At 52.2% G+C, this 17,469-nt stretch overlaps 2 protein-coding genes and 1 long non-coding RNA gene across 7 annotated transcripts; 2 read left to right on the plus strand and 1 right to left on the minus strand.

Moving 5' to 3' along the window:
- The first annotated feature begins 70 nt into the window (after nt 1-70).
- YOD1 (YOD1 deubiquitinase) lies at nt 71-4,910 on the plus strand. The gene is made up of 2 exons (XM_083812509.1): nt 71-361; nt 734-4,910. The coding sequence occupies exons 1-2, from the start codon at nt 154-156 to the stop codon at nt 1,438-1,440; spliced, it is 915 nt and encodes a 304-aa protein (XP_083668635.1). The 5' UTR covers nt 71-153; the 3' UTR covers nt 1,441-4,910.
- On the minus strand, nt 1,602-7,795 carry LOC310887063. Its single transcript, XR_014575638.1, has 2 exons — nt 7,679-7,795; nt 1,602-7,179 (listed from the first exon to the last, which is right to left on the minus strand). It is a non-coding gene; the product is annotated as an uncharacterized lncRNA (long non-coding RNA).
- A 528-nt stretch (nt 7,796-8,323) lies between these two features.
- LOC310887058 (specifically androgen-regulated gene protein) lies at nt 8,324-16,017 on the plus strand. Of its 5 annotated transcripts, XM_083812500.1 has the most exons (5): nt 8,479-9,075; nt 11,815-11,951; nt 13,296-13,464; nt 13,950-14,165; nt 14,256-16,017. In XM_083812500.1, exons 2-5 carry the CDS (start codon nt 11,859-11,861, stop codon nt 15,209-15,211), a joined length of 1,434 nt encoding a protein of 477 aa, XP_083668626.1. In that variant the 5' UTR covers nt 8,479-9,075; nt 11,815-11,858; the 3' UTR covers nt 15,212-16,017. The 5 variants fall into 5 exon arrangements, with proteins under 5 accessions (XP_083668625.1, XP_083668626.1, XP_083668623.1 ...); XM_083812499.1 differs by lacking the exon at nt 8,479-9,075 and adding an exon at nt 8,324-8,440 and having other exon boundaries at nt 13,950-16,017; XM_083812497.1 differs by having other exon boundaries at nt 8,480-9,148; nt 13,950-16,017.
- Nucleotides 16,018-17,469: the final 1,452 nt, after the last annotated feature.

A 17,469-nucleotide genomic window follows, 5' to 3' on the forward strand; every position in this document is an offset into this window, starting at 1 on the left:
CTCGGCGCGGGGCCGGGAGCAGGCAGCGCCCCGCGGCCAATGACGGGGCGCGGAGGGAGATCTCGCGGGAGCGGGCGGGGGAAACGGGCCGGAAGCGGAAGCGGCGGGCAGTCGGGGCGGCGGAGGCGGCGGCGCGGGGCGGCCCCGCGCACGATGCTGCGGCTGCGCTGCAAGGCCCGGGGCGGCAGCCAGCCGCTGCCCGGCCTCACCGCCCACTCCCGCCTCCGCGACATGCAGGCCGCCCTCGCCGCCCTCACCGGCGTCCCCGCCCCGGCCCAGCGCCTCCTCCTCGGTTTCCCCCCGCGGAGCCTCGACCTCAGCGACGGCGAGCGGCGGCTGGGAGACCTCGGCATCCACTCGGGTGAGGGCGGGCGGCGGCGCCTCGCCTCCGCGGGCCGGGCCGGGGTCTCCTCTCCTCTCCTCTGCTCTTCCTCCGGGGCGGCTCCGCGGGGCCGGTGCGAGGTCGGGGAGGGCGGGCGGGCTGCGGCCGAGGCGGCTTCGGAGGGGGGGGAGGAGGCGAATGGCCGCGGTGACAAGCCGCTTTGGGTCCCCCGCCCCCCCCCGTCCTTTGGGGTCCCCCCCCCCCCGTCCTTTGGGGTCCCCCCCCGTCCTTTGGGGTCCCCCCATCATTTTGCTCCTCTTCCCCCCCCCTCCCCCTTTTTGGGTTCCCTCCCTGGCAGCATCGTTAGCTCCCACCCGCACGTCCCTCTCAACTCCCCTCTCTCCCTGACAGGGGACACTCTCATCGTCGAGGAGGACCCGTCCAAGCCCGGCGCTGACCCACCTGTGGTTGCGAAAAGACCCATGGCCAACTCGGTCAGGGAAGCGGTGCCGGTGCTGGCGCGGAGAGTGGTGCCGGCAGATAACTCCTGTCTGTTCACCAGTGTGTACTATGTGGTGGAGGGGGGTGTGTACGACCCCGGCTGCGCTCCAGAGATGCGCAGCCTCATAGCCCAGATAGTAGCGAGCGATCCCGAGTCTTACTGCGAGGCAGTGCTAGGGAAAACCAACAGGGAGTACTGCGACTGGATCAGGAGAGAAGAAACCTGGGGAGGAGCCATCGAAGTGTCCATTTTATCTAAGTTTTACCAGTGTGAAATCTGCGTGGTGGACACGCAGACCGTCCGAATTGACCGTTTTGGGGAAGATGCCGGTTACACCAAGCGGGTCCTGTTAATTTACGATGGGATTCACTACGATCCCCTTGAGCGTAAAATCCCCGACTCGGACGTTCCTCCCCAGACCATTTTCTCTACGACTGACGATGTTGTTCTTGCACAAGCCTTGGAGTTAGCAGATGAAGCCCGACGGAAGAGGCAGTTTACCGATGTGAATCGCTTTACGCTGCGCTGCATGGTGTGCCAGAAGGGACTGACGGGACAAGTGGAAGCCAGAGAACACGCCAAGGAGACGGGACACACCAACTTCGGGGAGGTGTGACAACTGCATGAGGATGGGTACAGCTACTACCTCACTGATCCAGAATAAAATTCTGGATGTCCAGATAAGCTGTATGTAATCATAAAATTCCGTTCACAGAGCTTGAAAAGCGCATTAACTTAACGATGGCCGAGATGCACAGGTTTGCTGTGGTTAGTGACTTTGCCAACTGGTTTGAAATAGGTATCTTCTCGCATGCTAATTTATAGTACTTTGGCAGGTGGTATACACTGGCAGCTAAAACCTGATTCCTGAAATAATCTTTTCTTTGTGTGTGTGCTCTGAGCAGACATACAAAACTGGGCTTCTTCAACACTAACGTAACAACGTAGCCTCTCAGTTACAGGATTAATCTCTCTGTATTATGTTTTCAGGGTAATTAAGTTAATCTAAGGGTTTGGGAAACATATATCGGCATTGTTTATACTAAAAAATAGACTCTGCACATACAAGCAGACCTTGCGGGGGAAACTGCTCGCATTGTGCACAGTTTTTAGTGGAAAGAGCATCTCCAAAGCTGCCCTATGCTATGGTACCATCAGAAGTAGAACGTATTGTTTGTGTGAAGTCATGGCTTTAGAGAGAGAAATGGCCTTTAAGCTTTAAGGTAGCCTTCTTAAAATTAACGAGTAGTTGATTAAGTGTTGAATAAACTTATTAATCCTCCATAGGTAGTTTTTAGTTGCTTGGAAAATAACTATCAACCCCTTGGTGTTTACACTGCATCGGAACATAGGCAAGTTTCTTGAAATTCTTGGCTTCTTCTTTATAATAACTTCTGGCAAGAGGGAAATAGAGTAGCTAGGGAAGTAACTTAATTTGCATCTGTTAAATACATCCAAACAGACTTGGCTTGGGTGTAGCTGATCTCACGGCCACAGTGTTACCGAGCTGTAGCAGATTCCAAATACTGTAAATTAGCACTTCAAGGTATGGTTCTCATTCTTTACAGGTAAGAAGTTTTGCCCTTTTTAGAAGGGCAGAGTGCTAATCCAGAAGGGAGGCTTAAGGTTTCTTCATCTGCATTCTGCCTTAATGCGTTTGATTTGTCACTGATGACTGTTCAGTAGCAAGACTCTAATTCCGATAATGAAGGGTGCAGTTTAATTGTCAGAACAAAACAAGCTGGGTAAACTGGCCTACTTCTTGTACTCCTCAGAATCAGGGAGGTTGGAATTGGTTTAATAAATCTTACCTCACAGAGAGGTTGTGAGGCTTAACAGTAAGTGCTTTGAGGTCTTTTAAAAGGTGCTGTAAAGGTGCACATTACTGAAAGGGATTTTCTTTTTAATGCCTGTAATACGTACTTGTTTTTAATGAATTTTAAGATACTCTTAGCCTTCTATTCTTTGCCGCTCTGTTTTGAGTTCTCTCTTGCACTTCTACAAATGGGGAGCAAGAACCTTCATCTTCATTTTGAGGCAGAAATAAACCCACTTTCCTGATGGAATCAGTCTAGCTAGCTTTAAAGGCCTCTGTTCGGTAAGGCATCCAGCTAAACTCCTGGTGCAGCGAAAACTTACTTTCTGCAGGAAGCATGTTCCACTGAAGTTCTTGGCTGAGGTTGAAATACCTTAAAGTACCGAAGGGGTCTTATTGAAAATGGAACATAATTATGTAAGTGCTTTGCTATAGCAAGTCATGAATAATTAAGGATAAATTGCCAAAAGCACTGAGGACCAAGTTTCTTTTCAATTCAGCATTAAAGGAGATATTCACACTGTTGGGAGTTTCCGATAGAAAACCACTTAGCTTCCAGTGTTAAACCCCACTTTGCTTTAGCCTATCATGAGGAAAAAAACCAAAAGACTGTAGAAGCTGATGCTTATGAATCTAAGGAAATAACCTGACAGTTCAAAGGAACTTGAAGATTACACTGTGTTCTAACTACTTGAGATGCAATGCTGTCTAGGAATGAGACCAAGAGACTATCAATCCTAAATCGTGTTCTCAGCATTCACACTGAAGAGGTGAGGCACCTCGGACAAGGAGCTGTTCCTCACCACTTGCCACCTGTAAAACGGACAGAATACCTACCTCAGAGAGGTGTACAAGGTGATTATCTTTGGGTGTCTTTGAAACAAAAGTGCTGTAGAAGCGGAAGATAAGTATTTATTGTCTGCCATGTTTGCAAATGTGTTGATGTTTGGGAGCAACACTTAGATTTTTTTTTAGCTTTGTATCTTGGATGGATTTCTGGAAGTGTGCAAAAACATTTTTTGGGATATTTCTCAGTTGCAGTATTTTTAAATTTAAACTTAGTTTTATTTAATCCAGAGTGTTTAGCTTTGCTTTATTGTATTTGCATAGCAAATCCACTAACAGAGTGCGAGTTCCATTTGAGGGCAATGTGTCAGTATCACTGCGTGGATGTTTTCTTTAGTTGCCTAGACAATAAAATCTCTTTGGTTAAAAAAATATCAACTGAACTGCTGTAATTCATCTGTGTAAAAGCTGATACTGTTACAGGCTGACACACTGTTCCAAAGAACAAGTAACAAGGGGATATTGGTGGAGTTGGAAAACCTTGTGTAGTTCTGAACTCTCCTGAACAGAATACATATAAAGGACAACTCCCCTTTTTTAAAAAAATTGTGAAAGTTAGGGATTTTTTTAATCTCTTTTTACCAGCATTTACCTGTCCTTAATGATACAGTTATGGAAGTGTCACAAAAATGGCATCCTGGTACTAGTAGGATCAATTTCTAAACATCGCTAATACATTTGCACTGAACAGTTGTTAATTGTGCAGCAAGGTCTTAGTTACAGATGTTTTAGAGCAGATGCGTTGTGGGGCACAGGCTCAGGTAGTGGCAGGAAGGGGTCACCTGTCCACACCAGTCCAGAAAGCCTGCAAGATATGGGTTTGTCCTTACTGTTACCACTTATTCCCATAAAAATTTAAAACAAGCACTAATTTCCTTGCTGAATACTTCAGCACATAGGTCAATAATTAAATGGGCCCTGGAAACTGAAATTTTTACTTTGGGAGTGGGCTTGCTGAAAGCTGGGTTATTAATACTGTTTTACTGGCCTAAACAGGTATGGACCTTTGCCTAAATAGAGATTTCAGTTTCCTGGTGCTAGTCTGGCCGTTTCACCAGCACTAAATTCCTTCTTTAACTAAAGAAGAGCCTAACACACTCTAATCATGTGGCCTTTCACGAGCATTTTATATTGTATGAAGAGATGCACATCTCATGGTCCTAACAGCACTTTAAAACCTTGTCCGAGTTTCGACGTTTAGCAGATGTCGAGCAAGGACTTTCACTGATGTAGGTAGCGCGTGTTCCCGTTGCAGCAGTGAGTGGTGTGAGCAAATGCTTCTAGAAGTCTTACCGATGTAACCCAGTGGTATAACATTCTGCTTTGTCATCAGTACAGATCGTTTGGAATAATATATTTCCTTAAACACCTACCCTGAACTGCAGAAATTGTTGATGCACCAATAAATGACTGATGCATGCATACTTGTTTAGTGTAGTCTCTGCCTCAGTTCTTGAATTTCGTTTTTTTGCTCTATTCACTCTTGTTCACCAGTGTGTCTTTTAATGCCTTCACACCTATATAATGCAGTCTTGGAGTAATTTACGTCTGCTTTCCCCCGTCTCATTCCCTTTTTCCTTTGACACTAAGAGGCAGTCATATCGAGAGGGACTCAGCCTCGCAGCCTGCTCAGGCGTTCTTCTCTTTCAACTTGTTCAACAATAACATTACTTTTAATAGTAAAATACTTCCTCTGTGTACTCTGTCAGGCATCAAGAAGAACAACTCTTCAAGGTTTTACATACCTCCCCAGTCATTCACGCATTTACATGTATAAGTCATTAAATAGACAGACTTGAGGAATTTTCTGTTTGTGACATTCACATCCATTTCAAGCAATTGCCCAAAAGGCCGAGCACAGGAGGAAATCAGCACTGCTCTGAATTCCCCAGCCACAGCTGTCAGCAGGTGGGTTGCTGGGCTGCCTGCGTGCCCCTGCAACTTGGATTCTAGTCGCAGCTCCTCTGCCCTGCCTTTAACAAGTCCCAGTTCTTTATATTACTTTCAGGGGAGGGGAAAAAAGTCTCCGCTAAAGTGAAATAGTCTGTTGGAAAATGGACTTGGGAATGGATTTTTGTCATAGACTTCAAAGGATGTAACAGCATAGCAGCAGGGAACAGAACAGCATGGGCGCCGCCTGTTACCCCAGGGAAACCCGAGGAATGTTGCACATCCTCAGAGCTGATAGCACATGAACGTCTCTCATGTTCCTATAGTTTTCTCTGAGAGCAGAAGTTACACATGGTTTGTAATAATGACCGCAATGTTTTCGTATCAACTCAACGAGCACACACAACAGCAGAAGAGAGAGAAACTGGATTCCTGAGTTCTGAGTAAAGTTATGTAGGAAGGACGACTGGGGAGAGGAAAGGGACATCTCGTGACATGGTACAGGAGCAATTTCTCCATTTGCATCTCTTCGTGTGTGCTCACAGCAGGGTTTGCTCGTGGCGTTTTTGGAAGCGTGTCCCGTGTGCCCACCCCAGTTTTTGTAGCGACCTGTTCAGGAGTATCACAGTGCAGCGACCGTGATCAGCTGTGGGGTGACAAAGCCCTTGTCAAACTGCACTGCCAGCCCAGGAACACAGCAGGCATTGTTCTGACCACGTTTGGCCTAGAGCAAATAATGACATTGCCTAAGATTGAGGAAGCAGGGGCGAGGGCACGGGCACAAATGAAGGAAACTTCTGATTCTTTGCAGAATGTCTCTGCTGACTGCCTTTAGCGCAGAAACACTCGCGTCGATGGGTTTTTGGGATTTCAGACCTGGGCGCAGAGCAGATGAAGGCATCTGTCTTTGCTGTGCAGCCCAGCAGCCCTCCCCCTGGCAGGGAAACTCGTTAATAAGAGGAGCACAGAGTTTTCAGCTTGCTTTTTTGAAAATTACAGCTCTGTATCATACAAATTAAATGTCTGCCTGCGCCTTGAACGAAGCTATGCCTCCAGCCTTAGACCTGCCGTCAGGTTTTGCTCTGCTCTGGACAGGGCAGAATAAAATGACTTTAAGTTTGCTGAAATCAAGGTTGCTTTTTTTTACTTTTCCGAGTCTGAGCACCAGAATGGTTTCTCTAATGAAAGAATAGGGGAGTTCGCAAAACTAGCTTGTCCAGGACCATGGTGTCCTTGTCTATTATTTTTAATTAAAGCCTAGGGGAAGATGCTGGGGAGCTGCATTACACAGTAAGACCTGGCTCCTGGTTTCTCAGGTAGAGTTAATGCTAACCAAGCTGTGGAAACAGACGGCCTCAGTTCTCTGCCCCTGTCCTGTAAAATGGGGGTAATAAATAGGGCTCCTTGCTTGGTTCACAGCCGTACTAAGACGCAATTATTGCTCTGAACTGCTGCGTAATACGAGGTATTGATTACCCAGTATTTTTCATAATTGATTTGTCAGCATACATGGTACTGTACATACAACTCGGTGTGAAGGAAGCGTTCAGCTGTCCTACACAGACAAATAGACACGGCTGTGTTAGCACGTATCTTATCTGCGATGCCGTACGGATGCGTTTCCTTCAGCGCCAGGACTGAATCACCCCTTCTCTGCTGTTTATGCAGAGGGTGAGGCACCAGGGGCCTGTCAGCATGCCAAAGTCCTTTCGTAGCACTGCAGAGAGTTTTCTTTGCATCACTTGACTACTTGCATATGCTTCATACCACGGACATGAAATCATGCTTTATTTTGGGTAGTAGCTATTTTTGTTCGTTGGAGGAAGAAGAACACAGAGAAAGACCAGGTTCTTTCCGGGCATTCAGTTTACAGCAGCTGAGCTTTCTCAGCAGCTCGAGGCTTCTCTTAATGGATCAGGACATTTTACCCGATCTATACAGAGCTCATGCAGCAGCTCTACATATCCTATTGCAAAGGTTTTAAGTCCCAGTGCTATCAGCATCATGCTCTCAGAACATGCTTGCCCTGCCCTGGGGTGTTTATTCATTGCCCTCTGTATCTGTACGTACAATACGAAAATATCTGCGTTTGATTTGCACCTTTGTTACAAGCAGGCTCAGAACTAAGCGCAACTTGACAAAACCATCACGAACCCGACTGTTTAAACTGCCGCACCACCAAGCACCACAGCAGGTATCGCTTCCAGCAGCGTTTGGACTAAGCCTGGCACTCGGCTCTACAATAACCAGTCAGTGTGCTGCTGCAGCTCTGGGCACACTCACACACGTTCACATCTCTTACCTTCGCTGCAGGCTGGGGTGGGAGAGCAGAGCAGAGCAGAGCTAGCATGAGGCTCCCAGGAGCCCCCCATTTGCTGTGATTTGCTCTTCAACCCACCCGGCCCTTTTGTAACCAGGCACAGCTGCAGCTCGACAGGGCCGGTGGCAATCTCGGTGCTTCCTGGCTCATCGCTTTCCATCCATCCTACCGCAGCTTTAAATAACTGATGTTTCCACTTCCCTGTTCTGTGTAGCAGGGCACATGTTGCGACACAATATTTTTCTAAAAAATCATCAAAGCATGAAAACGTGAATGAATCTGGTGGCTGTATCAGATATGGGAGTTTGCTGCAGGGATTCTGCTTGAATATTTGGTTATTTTTGGACTCTACCTCACAGCACCTTGCAAGGAAATGTTTCCAGTGTGAGAGATGGGGGTGAGCCTGCAGAGGGGCTCCGCATCGCTCTGCCCCCGCAATGGGGGAGCTGCAGGTCCGCAGCTGTCTGTGCGAGCTGAACAAGCCCTGGCCTCCTCACCCATCCTCTAACAGGCAAATAGAGCGCACTGGTGAAGCTTTCCTTCTAAAATGGCTTTTTATCTTGGCAAGCATTTCCTTACAGCGTGCAGCAGCAGCAGGCAAATGTTGGGTTCCTGGGATAGCTTTGGTGATACACGAGTCTCCGTCGGTTTGGGCAACAAATCCGTGCTTTTGGAGCTGCGAGGGAACCCTGAGCTGAGGGACCCAACGCCCCAAACCACGGAAGAGAATCAAACTGTTGCGAGGTAATGCATTCGGCAGCACCCAGCGCAGGACTTAATTACCAGGTGCAAAAGCGCTTCGGTCAGGGCTGCGCGCGCGACTCCTCCAGATGTCAGCGAGCAACTATGCGGCAGAACAGGATGTCAGATTAAGGAGTCTCCGGCGAAACCCGTGCCGAGGCCAGCAGCCGGAGCCAGGAAGGGAGGGCGCTGGGTGGTGCCGAGCACCCGCAGCCGCTCGCCCGGCTCTGCCCTCCCGGGCACTGGGTGCTGGCGTGGCCGCTGCGCCCTGGCAGAGCTGCTCCCGCGGGGCTGCGACGCATGCAGCCACCGCGCTTCTGCGGGGCTGAGCACGGGGCTGCTGCGGGGCTGGGCTGGGCCCAAGAGCCCCAGCCGGGCTCTGCTGCTCCTCCTGCTGCAGCAGCACCCGGCAGCAAGGAGCTTGCTGCGCTCGGGATGAGTTCGGCTTGGCGTGGCTGCAGGTGAGGAGCTGGCTGCTGCCACGCGTGCCCGGCGAGCCCCGCGCAGCCTTATCTCTGCTGGGAGGGCGAGTTAATGTGTAACCCGGCCCTGTTTGGTTAGCACGGAAAAGCAAAGAGGTCCTGGGATAGGCACGGCCAGGACAAGGATTTGGGCGCCGCGGGACGACAGCCATCCTGGTAAAAGAGCCCGACGATCTCTGTTCCTTCTCGCCCTCTGCTCTCTGTCCCTTTCCTGCTGAACGCGGCCGCGGTGAGGAGCTGAGCGCCTCTTCCCTGGGGGACACGGGGGCTGCGGGCACCCTCACGGCTGCTTTGCTTTGGGAGGAGAAGGGTGGCGGAGCTGTCACACCGAGGTGGCACTGGGCAAGGGACGGGGTGCCCGCAGGCAGCGGGGGGGAGCTGGGGAGACCCAGCGGCTGCTGGCGGCCGTACTGGTAAAACTCGTACTCAGGACAGCGAAGTCAGCTTGGGGAACTGCGACATGCACCCGATTTATTTGTTTAAATCAGAGGAACTGGGATCTGCTGCCATTGCCTCCTTGCTCTTTGTGTTTGGAGCTGGCAGGATGAGACCCTCTGCCAGCAGGTGTAAGGCACGGGGTAGGGCTGCACTGCCTTGGACAAAAAACCCACCGATGTTCCTGAACATTGCTGAAGAGCTGCGATTGAGCAGTTGTAGTAACTCTGGGCTTAAAAGAAAGTGGCCTCTTCACATAAAGCAATTAGCATTAATTGCTACCCAGCACCTCTTTGAAGTTTGAGGGCTCAGCAAGCTTTGCAGAGGACAGTTAGGGCAGCTGTTGCAAAAGCTGCCCAAACTAGCTTTTATTTCAGATAAAAAGTAACCTCTTATAAAAGCATTTTTAGTGGGGGAAGAATATGTCATCAAAAACAGCTTTTCAAAGAGCACGTCTTTTAATTTAAAGGCTTGGTCGCATTTTCGGTTTGTGGCAGAGCTGTTGTTTTGTGAAAGGAAGGAACTGTAAAACCCTCCTGAATCCTGAAAACAGATTTTTTCAGGGCTGGTTTCCCTTTTCCCTCTCCCGAGTCGGATGAATGTGTCAGAGCCATAATCTGCTCAGAGAACCAGCACAGAGCAAAATGAACCTCTTGTTCCTGCGCAGATCCCGACGTGCTCTGTGCTGAACTTTGCCTCCTCCCGGTGCCCGCGCTCGGCGCCGGCTTCGCAGCCCCTGCCTGCGGGTGGCCTTGAGGTGGGGGGCAGCCAGCCTCTGCTCCCGCAACATCCTTCGAAAGAGAGGGCCACTCGTGGCATTTCTTTTGATGCGCTGACCAGGCCCCTCACCAAGAAATGAGCTCTGCCGAGCCCCCCGCGTGGGCTGCTGCTTCCCCTCGGGGCTGCTCGCTGTGCCGCTGGCTCCGAGCGGCCGCGCCAGCTGCAGGCGTCAAGTTCAAGCAGGACTTTCGCTTCCCTGCGCCTGCTTTGCTCCCTGGGGTTTGTGCGGTGGGGAAGGAAGCAGCGAAGAGCATTGCAGCAATCCTGCGGGTCCCAATTGAGCAGGCGGTAGTCTCTTGGTGCTTGGAAGCAGATTTGTTTCACATCGCGAATGTTTGGGTTCACAGCAAAACCACGCAGCCTGCAGAAGCCTGAAAATCCCCAGACCCACACCACGTCCCTGCTTCCTGACAGCTAAAAGCTATAAGCTTATCCAAATTCAGAGACTCGAGGGTGCTGCTGCTCCAAAAAAATTGCTTCCTCAAATGCGTGCTGGGTAGTAAACACTGCAGAAGTGAGACTGAAATACTCGGCTCTTCCTGGGTGGAAGCGTTGGATCTCTCAGGGTGTGGGTGGTGAAATCTGATTTTTGCGGCATATTCCAATTACAAAGGAATTCTTTCAGGGTCCTGCTCTCTTAACAAGGAGCCAGTTCTGCTCGCTTATCGCCAGATCTAATTCCCTGATCCTGCTTCCAAAATAAAAAAAAAAAAAAAAAAAAAAAGCACCAGTGTGCTCCCGTGCGCCACGGCCAGGTTATGGCACAAAGAGCTCCTCTGTCTGCTCCCGCGTGGGATGGGGAGCGCTGGGGGGGGCGTTTGTTTGCTGCTCTCAGCAGCCTCTGCAGCCCAGATCCCTCCTGGAGGACGGGCGGTGCGAGTGAAGAAAGCACCTAATTGGCGGCGGTGGTGGTAAATTTTGGAAGATTAATACTTTACGGCTGTAATTATGGCTTTTGTAGGCTGCTTGGCCTTTCTCCCAGGCAGCAAAGCTCTCTTTGCTGGGCGCCCTGTGAAGATAACCGGCTGGCGTGGGACCCCCGGGGTGGCGTGGCAGGGAGAAACCCCAGTCAGCTCGGCACCGCCGCCCTTGGGCAGCACCGCTGGTGGGCTGCGTGTGGTATTGGCACAGTGCCTGGCACAGCAGGGGACATCGGGGGGCACCAGCACCCCTTGTGTCAGCACATCGCTGCTGCCCATCGCCTGCCCAAACGCACCCGGGCACCCCCGTGACAGCTCCGTGGCTACTGAGGGAAGCACGGAGCAGGGCAAGGCAGGGGGTAAGGGGCAGCATCGGGGGCCGACGTGCTCAGAATTTTGAGAGCACTTTTGGGTTGGCTGCTGGCGGCACTTCTCGGCTCTGGTGGGGCAGTGTGCATGCTCACTGCAGCCTTACAGCTCCTTCCTTCGCTCGGGAACCCCTTATCCACACCTCCGAGTGGTCACCACCACCATGAGGAGGATGTAGATCGGTTCTCCAGGGCTCACTCCGCTTCTAATTCTTTTTGGGAAAACTTCATTTCCAAGGATGCTTTCAGAAACCACATCTGCTCCCTTCTCCCCTCTGGGAGCAGCCTAAGGACGAGCACCTTTGCACCCAGCAGCCCCGCAGCCCCCCTGTGCTCCCTGTGGCCCCGCAAGCGGCCTCACAGCCTAACACATCTCCTTTCTTCTGCTCCAGCCGGGCTATCCCAGCCTGCGCCGGACACCGCGGCAGCCCGTGACATGCCTGGGAAGGAGCTGGGGCTGGGGATGGCTGGCTGCAACTCCGACAGCTGCGACAGCATGGTCAGCACGGCCTCCAACCACTCGCAGCGGGTAAGTCGCCCCGTCGCGCCCAGCCTGGGCACAGCTCTCCCTTCTCAGCACGAGGTTTGGGTCCGATTTCTGCTCTCCCCAATTTCTGCTCAAAACCACTCCCTGCAGGTGCTGTGGAAGTGCCTGGGGAGCCCCGTGCCAAGGACAGCACAAGGGCCCCAGGAATCCCTGCCCCAAAGCGCTCAGAGTCCTCCCTGCCTGCGTGGCGGCGATGGAGCAGACCTCAGTGCAGCTTGGTTCCCTTGAGGAATAAAACCAAGCTGCAAGAGCTGCCAAAGGGGCAGATTGGCCTGGCACTGGGCAGGAGGAGCCTGGCGGTTCCCCCACGCAGGATTAGACCAGCTGGATAACTGGGTCAGAGCGGCTCCAGCAAGGGTGGCTTCACCTGGAAAAGACACCGAGACTCCTCCCCAGCTGATGAGAGATTGAGTTAGGAGTTAAGGCAGAGACGAGCTGGGGTGATGGGTGTAGATGCGCAATTTTTCATTATCTGTTTCTTCAAACTTGTTTGTCTCCAAACACCGATTCCAAGATTGATGGCCTAATTACATCCTGTCTGACTTGGAGCATAATTGATATGTGTTAGTGCAAAGCTCAGTCCCGAACAGGTTTTCCATTTGATATATTGCAAACCAGAACCAAACCCTCTAAAATTTATTAGGGATGGACAAACTGGTTGTAATATTGCGCGGTAAAGGGTTTGGGTGGTTGCCTCTGCAAAACAACTCCACCTGGGAAAATTTATCCCCCATGCTGGTTGATCTGATGCACTCTCCATCCGTTCCCCCACTTCAGTTGTTTGATGATACATCGCTTGTGGTGCCTTTTGACTTGGCACTTCTACAGCGATCATATCTCATGATGCTTGAAGTGCAACAACAATTAAGCAGGATCTTGCTGTACTCCTTTCTAAGCTGGGGTACAAATGGGAGAACAAGGAGAGGGACCACATCCCCAGGAAGCTTTCAGTATTACGTTTAGACAAATTTCTAGGATTCAGCACTGCTGGTCGGTACAGATGTCAGCATCTACAGACCACCCACGGTACCAGCCCTGTCATATTTCAAAGGAAAACAAAGAACTGAGAGGCGGAGGCCAAGTTTTCACAATGAGAATAACCTGCCTTCTGATGCTCGCAGTAGGGCGATGTAGAAGTGTCCCTGCAGTACCATCTCCATTAGAGGACATTCTCTAGTTGCCTGCAGCTGCGAAGTACCCATCTCTGAGCAGTCGCTGCCCAAGTCCCAGGGCCAGGAGTCGTGCCCCAGGTCTCCCCTGGGCTGCTGGGGCTGTGAATGGAAGTACACCTGCATCTCCTATCCACACCGTCTTTTTCCTTTTCAGAGTGATAACAGCTATGACTATTTATCTGTGGAAGAGAAAGAGTGCTTGATGTTCTTGGAAGAAACCATCGGCTCGCTGGATGCCGAAGCAGACAGCGGGGTTTCCACCGATGACACCGACTACGCGGAGCCCCCCAGGCCACGGCCCAAGAGAGACGCCGCTGCCCGGGGTGAGCTGGGAATCGTGCTCCTCCCTGGGGTGCCAGGGGACTCCACAACTAGGATGCACCTCCTTGGCAGGCAGGGAAGGAGCAGGGCCCCAGTTTTATTCACATAAGCCAAAGCCAGCTGGTTTCCATCACTCCACAGATAAGAGGAGGCTTCAGGCAGCCATAGGTAGGGCACCAGCTGCCTTTTCCCAGTTGTTGCATGCAGGAGCTGCTAGCAGCTATCTAACAAGGCAAAGAGCACTGCATCTTTTCCTGTGCTCTGAACAGGCCTGCACAAGTTCAGGCTCCTCACCACATGTGCTCTGTCAAATCCAAAGTATCTGACCTTTACAGCCAGAGCACATTAGCTGGGGTCAGGGTAAACACTGGGTGCAAGTACCCTGTTGTACTGCACTGGTTTAATCAGGCATGGGGTGTTCTGTAAGCAGCAAGATATCCTGTGTCCACGTGCAGAAAGGTGCATGACTTTTCCCCTCTCTGCCTAGATCTGGAGAACGGGGCTCCTCCTCCCGGCACAGGCCAGCAGCGCGCAGCTGAGCAGAGGGGTGGAGAGAGCTCCTCCGGCCCAGCTCCAGCAGCTGTTCCAAGCCCAGGCTACTACAGTCTTCCAAGGAGCATCACTGCAGCAAGTGCACAAAGAGCAAACCAGGTTCCTGATGGCAAAGTGGCTGTACACGTCGTGGAGGACCCAGCGCCACCAGGTAAAGCTTCCCAGGAGATGGCTGAGGAGGACAGGCTTGGCCAAGGCAACCTAAGAACCCAGGTGAAACCCCTGCTTATCCCACCTCCAGCTCCCTTCCAGGATGACCTGGTGAGCCGTGAAGAGCAGCCACGGAGGAGCAGCTTGGATGCCAAGTGGGAAAACACGGAGGAAAGCTGGACACGGGCTGTGCCACCCCGGCCAGCCCCAGAGCACGCGTCTGTCCCTGATCTCACGTTGCCACCACACCAGGAGATGGGGAGGGAGAGCACAGCACTTCCTCGGGGCCAGCTGGAGCAGCCAGCACCACAGGAGGCCCCTCAGGACCCTGAAGCCAAGCGTGGGCCTCCAACAGCCCCCAAGCCACGCAAACTGCCACCAAACATTATCCTGAAAACCAGCAAAAACAGCCCGGTGCTGCTCGCCACAGAGCCTGGCCAGAAGGTGAAAATCCCCCCTCCGGCACCCGCCGGCTCTCAGCCCGGCTCTGCCAGCGATGCCGCTGCAGAAAAGGTGAATTCAGGGCAGCTCGACCCCAAGGAGCGGGAGAAAGCCAGGCGGGAGGCGCTGGAGAAGCTGGGGCTGCCCCAGGACCGCGGGGAACCCCGCGCCCGCCTCGGCCCTGCCCCTGCTCCCCGCGGCGAGCACAGGGCGACGGAGAGCATGGCCCCGGGCGCACGGGCGATGCACTTCAAGTCCAACACCCTGGAGCGCTCCGGCGTGGGGCTGGGCAGCTGCATGGCCAGCGCCAAGGAGCCGGCCACCAAGGGCAGCGGCTCGCTGGGCAAGATGTCCTTCATCGAGCGCCTCGCCCCCAGCTTCCTCCGCAGCAGCCGCCCCCGGCCGGCATCGCTCGGGGCGGGGAAGGACTTCGCGGCTCTGAAGGAGCCCCCCGAGCCGGAGAAGAGCAGCAAGCGCAGATCGCACCCGCTGCAGAGCTTCCCCCGGCCGCCCCGCTCCTGCGTCAGCGTCAAGATTTCCCCCAAGGGAGCCACCGACGAGCACCGGCGCGAGGCGCTGAGGAAGCTCGGCCTGCTGAAGGAGTAGCGAGACCCCCGGCACGAGGGGCTCACCCCGCGGGGATTTCCTTGGGGATGTGGCCATCAGAACCTGCTGCCGTGAGCCCAGCATCTCAGGAGGGGGGACATTGGGTCCCGCTGCCCCCAGAGCTGCGCTCATGCCAAATACAGCGATGCCACCTGTACATAAGGCTTTGTACATAGCAAGGGGTGAGTTATTTAAAGAAGCTGGCAGTCAGAACTTGGATGGGGTGCATCCCTTACAATGTCTTTAATGCATCTGGGGTCTGTCACAGTGGGGAAACTGTGGATTTCGCTTGTTTTAACACGGGTTGCCTCTGGATAAAAGTTCTCTGGAGAGAAGTGCTGGACTCTGCTGCTCACTTTGGGATTTTATGGTGGTTTTTTTTTTTTTTTGGTAAATTAATCAAAAGCCTCCAAGGCCTGAGCGCTCACCTGCCCCACGCGTACACCTCCCCAAAGCCACAACTGCCACATGTAGAACTGCCAGGCTGACGGGAGCTGGAGACGTGCATCAGTGCTCCTCGGACAGTGACTGTGCTCACACCTGGCCCTGATAACCCTGGGTACACCGCTTAGAAATAAGATACAAACATCAGCATTCATCATGAAAAGAGAGTTAAGAAGTGACAGATTGTGTTTTGGTGACAGAGCCAGAAATGCTGCCCAAAGCCAGAGAGATGCAAATCAGACAACGCCATCTCATTCCCTTTCTGCTCTCCCTGCATCCTTGAGACCCAAAATTTATGCTGTGCACCTTTTATGACAAAGGTGCTTTATTCCTGTAATAAAATTTATGTGATCGTAAAATAACGATGTGGTACAGATTTACTCTTGTGTAGCAGTCAGAGCTCTGGCGAGCGGTGAGTTTTACCCATCGAGGTGCCCTGACTTGCTGGTGCGAGCAGCCCAGCCAGCACCGTGACAAGGTCCAAGCCAGTCAGGGATCTGCTACAAGGCAGGAGCTGCAGAAATAAGGGTTTGTGTCGGTGCTTGCAGTAGGACAGGCAGGCACAACGCTCTGCCAGGCTGGGACAGGACCTGCTCTGACAGTCCCACCCCACCTGCGTCACCTCCTGGCTCTGCGGGGACATGGCCCATAGCAGCCGGGTGGCAACGTGAACAGCAGCTTGGCTTGAAAAGACCATTTTATTTTCTTCCCCCCAAAAACAAGCCTTTCATGCAACCCTGGCTTTCAGAGCTAGACTTTTAGAAAGAGCCTCTGCCTGAGAAAGCAATCGCCTTTGTTCCTGACAGGCAATTTCATTTCCAAACTAACGCAGGCTTGTTTTGGAAAGAGGGGCTGACCCATGGAGGCAATTGCACGAAACAATTTACTGATGTTAATTAACTGCTGACAATATTAAGATAAAGTTGCACTCTACTGTTTTCCTAGCTGACCTTGCAGTAAAATTACTTTTTAAAGACAGTGTTGTGAATACTAAACAGGCTCATACCACAAAACCCAAAGCCAGGTTTCTAATTCCTCTCTCAACAGGCATAAGCAGAGCTTTGGTTTTGCATGGAAAGGGGAAAGCATCCCTCCAAAAGAGCTGCACCATTTTCCGAACCCCCAAATAACAGAGGTGTGCACAGGTGGTGGGAAGAGTACAAATTAAAAGCACTGACCCACATCAGGAATCCAAGGAATGCAAGAAAATATCTGATTAGCTACACTTTACGAAACCAGGGAAATGCTTGTTTGTAGTTAAGCAAATAGCTTAATTAGTTTGAGGCTGGCCAGCAGTAATGCAAACCTAGAGAGGAAGCTAGGAGATGCAGGGGCTAAGGTCCAACCAAAAACTCAGCATTTTGCTCAGTAAATGCCATGCTGCAGGGGCCGGGCAGGATTACAGCTCCTTGCAGTGAGAACTGAGCAGGGTGCAGGTCCCGTGCACAGCACCTTGGGCACAAGCGGCTCACAGTAACAGGGGTCAGAGTGAAGGTGTCCTCCATGCAAATTGGTAGACTTGGCCATGGGAAGGGAAAAAAGAGCAAGGGAATGCTCTGCTTTTACGATTTCGGTGCTTGCATCCCAACTCTCCCACCCCACCCTCCCCAGCCAGCTGCTTGCACACAGGGCTGGGGCCACCCTGGCCAGAGCAAGAGGCAGAAAGCACAGCTTGGCTTGAGAAAACCACTCCCAGATGTTGCAAAAGGCTCCGCAGGCTGCAGCTGCACCCTCCCTGCCACAGCAGGATCCATCCCCGTGTCCACAGCAGGGCCAGCTCCGGGCAGCACCACGCAGCCAGTGGCTGCTCTTGC

This window comes from Anser anser (assembly GCF_964211835.1).
Source record: "Anser anser genome assembly, chromosome: 27".
Classification (NCBI taxonomy): Eukaryota; Metazoa; Chordata; class Aves; order Anseriformes; family Anatidae; genus Anser; species Anser anser.